Source organism: Antedon bifida, chromosome 11 (genome assembly GCF_963402885.1).
Source record: "Antedon bifida chromosome 11, ecAntBifi1.1, whole genome shotgun sequence".
Classification (NCBI taxonomy): Eukaryota; Metazoa; Echinodermata; class Crinoidea; order Comatulida; family Antedonidae; genus Antedon; species Antedon bifida.
In genome coordinates this window covers 13933084-13944941 of record NC_136236.1, presented here as the reverse complement: position 1 = coordinate 13944941, position 11858 = coordinate 13933084, and the positions used below count along the sequence as shown (strand labels likewise).

The window sequence follows — 11858 nt, the reverse complement described above, 5'->3', positions numbered from 1 at the left end:
AAAATATCGATCAACGTTTAAAGGGATAGCCTAATTGTAGTAATTATTTCATTTTCAACAAAGAAATATAAGAAAATTTAAAGAAGTTGTCAAACCATGGTTGAAATTACGTAATCGCGCTTTATTACAAAGACTATTATCCTTTGCGCATGTTGGTATGGGTGCTGCCGAGAGAGATCCTCTCTTGTTTCCTTTGGTTGCTCAGTGAGAACAACTGCGCGCCCGCGTTATTGCTATGCGTGGAGCGCACTAGTAGCATGCAAAGTATTTTATTTTTAATAAATAATTTATTGACAATCTTTTTTGATAATTTACAAAAGTATAGATCGTGCAGTTTTATAGAATAATTTCCAATGAATATACTCTAGTTCTTTACTTTTTCAAGATTTAAATGTCGCATTGATATAAATTAATAATGTCGCATTGATTGAACATGGCAAAATTATAAGAAAGTTGAAGTTACGTTGTCTTGAGCGCGCGTATGACGTACCGATTGAAAGCGCACAGTTGTTACCTGGTTACGTCGTTTGTTTACTCTGCATTTATTTTATTGCTGATGGTGAAACAAACTTGTCTTGTATCTCACTGCTGAAAAATGTTATATTTCACAAAGAATTCCGCAGATGTCCACTTGGTAAGCGAATAATAATTACATATTTTTAATGTAGTACCAGATCAGATGTTATTTTAATTGATAAATTAACGTTAATTTGTTAAAAGTCAACTTTGAAGCTAGATAGCTAGGAAGGCCCGACATGACAGTTGTCTCTCATCACGGAAGGCGCAGAATCTCAGAGCGGCGCGCTTGATTTTGTTACGTGAAATCCTTGCGCAACTGGTGTTGGCGCAACTGTATAGTTAGGCTTAGCCTAACTAAGAATAGATTAGGAACATAGCCTAGGCTAGGCCTAGCTAGGACCTCCTACTAGCCTAAATTTTCAGATTGGTGTGAATTATTTGTAATATATTATTAATAAAAATATTAGCCTAGGCTAGCCTAGCTAGCTAATAATATTACATTTACAACCAAAACATACCCTATCAGTATCATCATATTTGTTTGTGCGTTGCTATGATGAAAATGCGAGTCGAGTGAAAGAAAAAAATGACTATGAATATGATAATGTACGTACAACCTTCTATCTCGTCTAAATTGGCTAGATATTTCCAGATCAAGACTATCAACACTCTAGGCCTACTGCTGGTAAAATATCTTTATTTTGGATAAATATATTTAATTCATAATTGTTTGTTTGATTGTTCTTCTGCTTTTTGGTGAATTGTTCATGTTGTTTTGTTATATATAGTATGGAAGCTTTTTTTAAAATTGTGTTTAAGATATAATACGCGTTAGCTTTGATTGTCATTGAATATACTGTAGTGGTTATTATATAATAGTAATAATAAAGCATTACTTTTTACTGCATTTTCTATTGTTGTTGTAATAAACTAAACTTCGTGTTGCTGTGTGTATTTATATTTTTGTGTTTTGTTGTTACATTTTTCTTTTTCTCTTTAATATTACTGTTGTAATAATCATTATTCAAGTGTATTTGTTTTGATTTAATACTACTAACAAAACTATAATTGTGAATGTTGTGTTTATTAATTGTTTATGTTTTCATTTTTCTTAATTAGTGATAAAGCATTTATTTAAATTTTCTAATGATATATTGAATCATATATTTTTAATAAATTATTATTAGTTGAATATTAATGCTTTTAGTTAAATTTTCATTTTAATTAAATTAAATTTAAATAGTATTATTGGTCTTTGATTGAATGAATTGTTTGTTTTTACTGTACGATGATATTAATTAAACTAATTTATTATACGTAACCAACGAATTACTAAACGCATCAATTGATTAAACTTGATTAAATGATGAGTTATACATTAATTGTATAGGTGATACCAGTGGCCGCTGCACCTGCCACCAGCGCTGCAGATGTATCTGCCACCGACCCTGCATGTGCTTCCAACTTTGCTGCTGCTGTTGCTGCTGCAGCTAGTGGTCATGTTTACGACCGAGAATTGCCTTTGGCAACCGCAAGTGAAGCTGCAGAATGGCTTAAAACTTTCTACGATGGATTTGCTCGAACGGTATGACAAATAATAATTAGGCCTAATAACAACTGCCTGTTTAATTTGTTATCATTTTCTTATGCCTGGTAAGTATTATCAATAACTTTATATTTTCTTTGCATTATAGTCAAGTGCCCTCACAGGCATTGACACAAGGAGTACGCTGACTAATCCATACCTAATTAAAGGAGTTGATAACAAGGAGAATAAAAAAAAGAAAAAGACGAAGAAAACGAAGAAGCCGCAGCAAAAGGTGGAGAAAAAGGAAAAGAAAGAGGTGAAGAAGAAGGAAAAGAAAGAGAAGAAGGAAAAGAAAGACGAGGAGAAGAAAGAAAAGAAAGACGAAGAGAAGAAGGAAAAGAAAGAGAAGAAGGAAAATAAAGAGAAAGGGCAGAATAACACGGTAATTAATATATTAATTATACTCTTATTCATTTATTATATATTAATTTAATTACAGATGAAAATAACCCATTGTGTTTTACTCAAAGTCTGAAGTGGCAGGCCATATCATTAATGTGATACCAATCGAAAGACTTGATAGGGAGAAAGACGAGGAAGAAGATAAAGAGGAAGGGAAGGAGGAGAATAACAAAAAAGAGGTGAAAAAAGAAAAAAAGGAGAAAAAAGAAAAGAAAAAAGAAAAGAAGGAAAAGAAAGATGAGAAAAAAGAAAAGAAAGAAAAAGAAAAGAAGAAAGGAAAGAAGGAAAAGAAAGATGAAGAGAAAAAGGAAAAGAAAGAAAAAAAGAAAGGACAAAAGAACACAGTAAATATTAATATTATTAGTACTTCACTCTGGCTCTTAATTCTTTAGTATTTTGATACAGATTAAAATAACCATTTTGTTTACTTACTAAAGTGTGAAGCAGCAAACATTACCTTCACACCAATTCAAAGATTTGATGAGGAGGAGGAGGAAGACGAAGAGGAGGTAAAAAAGGGAAAGAACAAAAAAGAAAAGAAGAAACAAACAAAGAAGAAAGGAATGGGAAGGAAAAAAGAGAAAAAGGAAAAGAAGGGAAAAAAGAAAGGACAAAAGAACACAGTAATTATTACTATTATTAGTACTACTCTGGCTTTCATATTTGTTTATGGTAATTTAATTACAGATGAACATAACCATTTTGTTTACTTATTAAAGTCCGAATCGGCAGACAATGTCATTGCCGTAACACCAATCAAAAGATTTGATGAGGAGGGAAAAGAGGAGGTGAAACATGGAAAGAACAAAAAAGAACAGAAGAAAGAAAAGAAGAAGGAAGAAAAAGTAAGAAAGAAACAACACAAGAAGGAAAAGAAGGAGAAGAAGATGGAGGAAAAGAATAGGAAGAAAGAAATTAAGAAGCAGAAAGGAAAGAAAGAAATTATGAAACAGAAAGGAAAGAAAGAAATTAAGAAGCAAAAGGGGAAGAAAAAGGAGGGAAAAGGTATGATGATAGTATAATTGATCAGTTATAGTTATGATTTTTATAGTGAATACAAAAAAACAGTAATAGAAATTACATAACTTACGACTAAAATACTATTCAGATTCTAAACAAGATTCTTCCACTGCACAACCAGCCCAAGAAGGAGCAGCTGTCGGCACATGTAATGCATGGGCAGAGAATGAGGAAGTTAAGCAAGTTGTATTATCAAAAACTAATTTATTAGTCAATGCAATTAAAGGAAAACTGGGATTTAAAGATAACAATAAGAACAAATATATAGTAAGTATAAAATAAAAATAAAAACTATTTCTTATTGATTTAAAATGAAATTGCTTATTTACAGTTTTGTATAAATTATTCTATTTAGGCTGACTTTGATGATATATTTAATGAAGACAATGAGTCAATGCCCAGCCATAGAGCAGTCTTAAGACCTTCTTCAACACCTGTAAGCCAAAGAGAAACGGTGGGAAACTTCATTCTAGGGGCGGATGCAGCCATCTCTGGAATGGTCTGCTAAGTTTTAGTTCAGGTAAGACATCTTGAAGTTGTGAAAAATGAATTTTAAATTCGTCAGAAGTATTGATATTATTTATTGTGAAAGTTGAAACGTTAAGCAACCAATTTTAAAAAGTTGTATTTATTTCTCTTTGCAGGAATGGTTTTTGTGTGGCCTAATGGCGGTTGGTTTGTGGGGGGAGATACGTGTGTTTATTTTCGGTAGGTGAATTTTGAAACTCTTCAATGACTCTTTTTTAAAACTTTTGACATATTTGTTGACTTGTTGTGCGGTTTGCAACATGGGTTATGTTATTTGTTTTGGGGTATGACTGCTGGGTTTGGTGGTGCTTTTATTATCTTACTTTTGCTGAAATAGGGATGTGAAACATTGCAAATTATTCGATGGAAATTACATCTAATTAGAGAGAGTAAGAAAGATGTCCTTAATATTGTAACATAAAAGGCATAATGCAGAATTAGGCATATTGGCAATGGTTGTTTAACATCTTAATGCAGACATGTACAAAATCATTTGTTAGTTAACAACATATAAAAATCTTTTTTGGAATACTAAATCGTTTTTAGCAAAGATTATACAACATTAGTACAAAGGCAATGGTTATTTTATAATGTACAACACCAGTACATATTATTTGTTAGTTGAACAAAAAGAAATCTCATCATTGTATGGATCATAGTAGCAAACGGTAGGCAGTCTGTGACGACAAAGGTCATTGCCATTGCGGATGAATGCACAGAAAAGGGCATCAGTGGGTGTGCACATATAGAAGCGAGTGGTCTTAACCCAACTGTATTCTGAATGCGTATGTCGAATGGGTCTGTGCCTGCTGTGTCGTGGTTGGTTAGAGGTGCCTTCATTTTGAATCTCATGGGATGTGTTTGACTCTTAGATGCAGTGAAAAGGTCGTTGCAACTCGAACACGGAATTGAATCACTCTGTTAAAGACCCATGCTCATTGGTACATGCTTAACATTTAACTCAACCTCTGATTGGTCTAGTACTTGAATAAATTAGCATCTCTTTTGGAACATCTTTTTTATTTCAGTAATATTGATCGTTACTACAAATGGTGAAGTTTTTTTTAGTATTCTATCTATCTATCTATCTATCTATCTATCTATCTATCTATCTATCTATCTATCTATCTATCTGTCTGTCTGTCTGTCTGTCTGTCTGTCTGTCTGTCTGTCTGTCTGTCTGTCTGTCTGTCTGTCTATATTATATATTTTGCAGGTTTCCTTTAACAAGACACATAACATTGTGTAGGTCCCTTCAACGTATGAATGCGCAGCTAATGTGTTACCCATTTGTGTTGTCTCCCTATGAAACATTCAACCAATCAGATTACACTTTTTCAAATATAAATTTTCCTTTATACTTATTTTGGTGATATGAAACATTACAGGGATAAACAGGATAATGTTTCGAATATTTGACCTATCAGAGATTGGGCAAGGTGTTTAGGCTTGGACCATGGGCATGTGTTGACGGCAGATTGGTTCAATATCGTGTTTTAGTTGTAGCGATCTTTTCGATGTGTCTTGGGGTCGAATACATCTCAAAATGAGGTTTGAAGTGGAGGCGTCTCTAAACTGCCCCGCTAAATGGTAAATGCAGACTCATTTGTATATGCGCATTCGGAATGCAGTTGGGGGAAGGCCACTCTTTCTATGTGGTACGCGCATTGTTGGTAGTTTGGATCTGTGCAGGCATGCGCAGTGTCAATCCGATATCGTCACAGAATGTTTGCTTTTTGCGATTCATCTTTGAATTTGACATACAATGATGGAGTTAACATCTTGCAGAGTTCAACCTAAGATTGCCATTCTTTGTCTTTGGTACTGGTACTTAACATCAACATAACGTAGTGCACAAATAGGGCGCTACTAATACATGTATTTATTGCCACACTTGAAATAGAAACACCAATATGGCCCGTATTCATGAAATGGGACTAACTTTAGTCCTGGACTATCTCTAGATTTAGTCCTGGACTATCTCGAAATGGTATTCATGAAAGGGGATTATCTTTAAAAAAAAAACTAAATTCGAACGAAAATTCAAACAATAGCACAATTATTTATTGACTCTCACCGTACGTTACAGTATTGTAATAAACAAAAATAACAAATTGCACATAACGAAAAAAAATGTAAAAAAAATAAAATAAAAAATATATATACAAATATACGTAAATATAAAAATACAGAACATTAATTGAAACAAATCAAACAATAGCCATCATTGTTTTCTGCTTAATAACATCTAATCAAATAACATCAAATTATAGTTTTATAGACAGTTTGCTTTCTTTTACCGAATAGTTTGCTTTTTTCACACGCCTACTAAACAATTGTTTGTCGATAACTGACCATTAAGCCCATCGGCCTGCTCCATTCATTTAATGTGATTTATGTGAATTTCCAAGCTTCTTTTCTCGGATATTGTTGGAGGAAGATTAATCGATAATTTGTGGAGCTAAATTGAAACCTACCGTTATGTTCATACGAGTCAAACCCACTTTACTTGCCGCCGCCTTTATATATTTATAGCCACACGTCATTGAATAAATTATTATATATTGTATATAAATTATATTTTATTTATAATTTCGTATTTTTAATTAGTGTTTTTAGTATCACAGAATTATTTGGGAATAAGCCTACTTAAAGAAGTTTGACATAGGACAGACCGACATACAGTAGATTGACAGACATACCAGCATAACCGACATAACTTCTAGTATAATAGAAGTAGAAAAATAGATTTAACCGACAAGCATTATACTACATGCTGACTAAAATGAACGCACGCAACCATACTGCCGTTTAATAGCTTCAAACGAAAGGCACTTCTTGCGTTCCATACGGACTTTTAGTAAATTCAACCGTACGAAAATGCACTTATTGCGTCCCATATGAACTTTAAAAAACCAAAACAACACGTGTGTACGTACGTGTTGACAGCGGCTCTTTTGAACATGATTAAAATCTTGTCCTAATAGTAGTCAGATTTGGTGTATTATTGAAACTAACAGTGAAATCACTATGGAAAGTACTGACCCACCGCTAAAAAGGTACTTTTTTGAGTAGTACTCTGCATTTTAGGTTAGGCTAGGCTAGCTTAACTAGTGAGATGATGAAACAAACGGGGACGGAGGGTGGTGGTGAAGGCAGCGTAGGTGACCTCAGACTGACCTAGGTGGCCTAGAAATATTTAGTTCTAGCCTATTTCCCACCACTAGGTGAAGGTAAGTATACGGTGTGGGCTCCCTCTAGAAAAGTAAGTATACTTCAATCTGAGCTTGTCAACCGGGGATGTCGCATGTCTTTTATTTATATTTTTTAATTTATATAATAATTATAATAATAAATATAAGATAAGATTTATTATATTTTAAAATTTACATGCCTAGATTAATATTGACTTTCCAGTAATAGGGCCTCTAAATACACATTATTTTATCCGGCCAACCAAATGCAAGAATGTTTTCATATACTATAAAGCTTTTGTCTATGTTTTATTATTTATTTATTATATATTTTAAGGTTTAAGGCAGCAGAATCGAAGGATGATGACTTCTATTTCAAGTAAGTATTCAGCGTTTTTTAAACCTGTATACAACTATTATTCATTCATTCATTCATCTTTTATTTCGGAAAAAAAATTCTCCATATCTCAATAACAAATTAGCGTACATTATTATAAATATAACAAAAATATATATATATAGATATATAAAAAAAAAAAAAAAAAACCTACGCCACATAGTCACGTGGTTAGAACAATAACTTCATCCATCTACCATGTAGATTGGATGACACAGTGTTATTTAAAAATTGAATACCTTTTTGTTATCTTTGATACACAATAGGTCATATGCAGGTCTTGATATTCATGCTGAAATGATTTCAGATTCGGTTAGAACAAATACATACAGGTAATTTTAAATAACTTTAAAAATGCATCGATAACATATAGTATGGGGCATGGAACATATACAATAATACCTCCATGGTTTGGAGAAATTGATGTAATGAGGTATATGCCTGTATTTATGTAATTGAGCGATGATGACTATATGTTATACTTATGCTAATAATTATTTGTTTGCATAGGCTTGCATTGCTGAAAAATTGTGACCGTTTAATTGGCAAAGTAGTGGCTGATATTGGTGCTGGCACAGGTTGGTATGATGATAAATATTTGTTATATTTCTTATACTATTACTATGCTGTAGTATGGTTTCTGGTACATGTATTCACTTTTGGAATATTATGGTACAGTTAGAGTTGATGATGATTCTACCACCATAGAATCAACAAAACGTTGTAATCTTTTGCAGGAATTCTTAGCTGCTTTTGTGTACAAGCTGGTGCAAGAAAAGGTTAGTGTTAGTATTATTAAAATCATTATATATCGTTTAAATGAAAGTAAAAGATTTAAACTATGACTAATTGAACATTGAAAATAACTCAACTAAGCACAACTTGTTTGTAAACTAAGTATGACATGTTGTCTTCTTTTATAATACAGTTTATGCAATTGAAGCGAGTTCAATAGCCAAGCGATGTGAAGAAGTAATAAAAAGTAACGAAATGGAAAACAAAATCCAAGTCATCAATCAAAGAGTTGAGGTAAATAGATATTTACTAACAATTCAATTCAATTTCATTTTATTTCGGAAATATCATCCATATTAATAAACTTATAAACCATAAAACTAAACTTAAGTATATAGAATGCTTCTCCATCTACAATACATTTTGGAGTTATGGAGCATATGTTTGCAAACACAAGCAACAAGGATGTTACCACTATTCAACATACGTTGCATGAAACCATAGGTAGATTTTCGCATGTACTCATTAGAGGAAGGAACACCATGTTCAATAAACATCATACTGGCACTACTACTTCTAGAGACATTAAGTATACGGTGCAGAGCATTATTGTAGCATACATTAAGAGATCTAATATTTTTCTAACATGCCACCAAATGGCATTCTATTCCTGAGATGCCCAGTACACTGGAGTAAACACCTACACTTCCAAAAGATGCAATGGGTTCTTTAACTGTAGTTTGTGGAAACATATCCAGCTTTTAATTGTAAAATATTGTATTGAAATCCCAGCTCCTACAATTTGCAGGTCCGCTTTTAATTATGCAGTGTAGACCTAAATTCAGCTTGATCATTACTTTCAATTTCTTCTTTTCTTTAGGATGTTCATCTTCCAGAAAAAGTAGATGTTATTGTTAGTGAGTGGATGGTAAGCTAATACAGCTTTTCTCTTTCTTTCAGTTTGTTATCATACATTTAAAATATTTATGTTTATTTTTTTTCTGGCAGGGATACTTTTTGCTATATGAGTCAATGTTAAACTCTGTTATTTATGCAAGGGATAAGTTCCTAAAAAAGGTAAGTTCCAAAGTTGCAAGTTCAAAGAGTAGTTACAAAGTAGTTATAAAATTATATATCGTTAATAATAGAATTAAAAATCTAATAAAGATAATTTAAATAAATGTTTATTATGCAGATTAAAATTCAATTTCGGTTTCTCTTTAGGACGGTCTCATACTCCCCTCTATAGCTAGTATTTACATGGCTCCAATAACGGATGAAGAACGGTTAGACGAAGCTACATCTCTTTGGCAAACAACACAGAAGCTTTATGGGGTGGACATGTCGTGCCTCGCACCACATGCGCGTAAACTATTTACTCGTATGTAAAGTTGTAGATAATAACTTGTAGGTGTCTGTTACGGCATTTTTAGGCTTCATTTCAAGGTGGACATATTTTATATATTTTCCAGCTGAGATGGAAAAATAATTCTTGCATGAAAAATGGGAAATTTATTTTATAAATTATGGAAATGTATCACCACATAAGTGTGTTTATTGATTAAATTGATTTTTTTTTCAAAGGTAATATTCATGTTGAGGAGTTCCCACCAAAGAACATGATAGGTTTTGCAGAAAAAATCATTGATCTAGACCTAAATAGGATAACTGTAAAAGATCTAGAGTGTGTCAAAGGTCAGTTTTCATTTAAAGCAATGGGAGAATCTGAACTGACTGGTTTTGTTGCCTGGTTTGATGTTCATTTTGACTGCGGCGACAGCGGATTAATTGAACTATCAACATCTCCTAGTAAACAGTAAGTGATATGCTATTACTGTTAATTACATTTGATTATAATATCATACTCATACCCGCCTGGGTCTACAACCATCCAGGTCTACTACCATCCAGGTCTGCCACCATCCAGGTCTACCACCATTTAGGTCTACGACCATCCAGGTCTAACCACCTTCCAGGTCTAACCACCATCCAGGTCTACCACCATCCAGGTCTACCACCATCCAGGTCTACCACCATCCAGGTCTACAACCATCCAGGTCTACAACCATCCAGGTCTACAACCATCCAGGTCTACAACCATCCAGGTCTACCACCATCCAGGTCTACAACCATCCAGGTCTACAACCATCCAGGTCTACAACCATCCAGGTCTACCACCATCCAGGTCTACCACCATCCTGCTCTACCCCTATCCAGGTCTACCACCATCCAGTCTTACCACCATCCATTTAATGTGGCATGCAAACTGATCATCTATTGTCCCACTCATACATGATAAACTCCTGAAAGTGATGGGATAGCATAGCATCAATCTTTTTGCATACCGAGTTGGTTGTTATGGAAACTAATTTTTTTTTAAAGCAAGTTTTATAACTCCCTGTTGAGATCTTTTACCTTCTAAGTTAATATATTATTGATTTGATTTCTTGCAGCCCGACTCATTGGCGGCAGTGCATACTCTACCTGAACAAATCAGAAAATGTGGAGCAGGATACAACAATAGAGGGCACTATAACACTATCACCTAGTCAAATAATGAACAGGTGAAAAAAAACTTATGCATCCAAACATGAAAATGTTTTCACTACTATAAGAGTACATAGCCAAATATATAATTCTCCAATATCATAGGCAAATTTTGTAATACAGCATCACATATACATCACATGTGATGCCTGTATCATAGGCAATAAGCCTTAACCTTATCATAATACAGATGTGACAACGTGTAATACATAATTTTATTCTGTATTACAATTATTTCCTTTACACTTTATTTTTTGATTTACAGATTCTTAGACGTTGAGATATGCTGTAAAGTTGGGGATAGAGATAGTAGTGTGTACAAATTTGCCATGGATGACAACCCTACCTGACGTTACTTTAATTCAAAACAGCGGACAGATTATTTCATTAAAGCCTTTCTTGAAAGTGACCGTGTGACAAACCATCGGCCCTAAGCACAATGCTGTTAGTTAGTAGTTGTGAGAATAATGATGACGTCTTTAGAGATTGGCCCACAGTACTACTAAGCTTCATTTAGTATGTTGCAAACTTACTGAAACAGCAGTTAGCAAACATTTAAAGCAGGAATTAGAATCCTATATGGCAGATAATTACTGGACAATTAGAAAATGCTAGAACTAAAAAGATGGTTCATCTGAATAAAATGGTTACTACAAAGTGAAACCTGTTTTGTAATTCTGTATAATCTATATACAATAAACATTTTAATCAAAAGTTATTTACTTACTATTTACTTACTATTAGACCATAATTTTATAGAAATTAAATAAATTTGATGCTGCTGTGTATATGTGTTTATTTTTATTGTAAAATAAAATAACAAAAATGAAAATATTATGTCTTTGTGTATAATTTAATATTAAAACATCTACAGTATTTAATATCTGACTGAGATGTCTTTCCTCATTAGAAATCTAATGACATCTTG

The 11858-nt window shown here is 33.2% G+C and overlaps 1 protein-coding gene across 2 annotated transcripts; it reads left to right on the top strand.

Moving 5' to 3' along the window:
• Nucleotides 1–597: 597 nt before the first annotated feature.
• On the top strand, nt 598–11750 carry LOC144855517 (protein arginine N-methyltransferase 6-like). Of its 2 annotated transcripts, none has more exons than XM_078713404.1 (12): nt 598–634; nt 7589–7630; nt 7915–7980; nt 8159–8226; nt 8386–8427; nt 8577–8677; nt 9264–9311; nt 9392–9460; nt 9608–9764; nt 9968–10199; nt 10837–10947; nt 11196–11750. In XM_078713404.1, the coding sequence occupies exons 1-12, from the start codon at nt 624–626 to the stop codon at nt 11278–11280; spliced, it is 1032 nt and encodes a 343-aa protein (XP_078569530.1). In that variant the 5' UTR covers nt 598–623; the 3' UTR covers nt 11281–11750. The 2 variants fall into 2 exon arrangements, with proteins under 2 accessions (XP_078569530.1, XP_078569529.1); XM_078713403.1 differs by lacking the exon at nt 598–634 and adding an exon at nt 6976–7116.
• The last annotated feature ends 108 nt before the right edge of the window (nt 11751–11858 follow it).

Excerpts from the sequence above, each read along its gene's own strand:
- LOC144855517 (XM_078713403.1), top strand. The coding sequence starts at position 7,088 with ATGGAAAGTACTGACCCACCGCTAAAAAG. Across the intron at positions 8,227-8,385 it reads TGATATTGGTGCTGGCACAG|GAATTCTTAGCTGCTTTTGT; the intron begins GTTGGTATGATG and ends AATCTTTTGCAG. Across the intron at positions 8,678-9,263 it reads TCATCAATCAAAGAGTTGAG|GATGTTCATCTTCCAGAAAA; the intron begins GTAAATAGATAT and ends TCTTTTCTTTAG.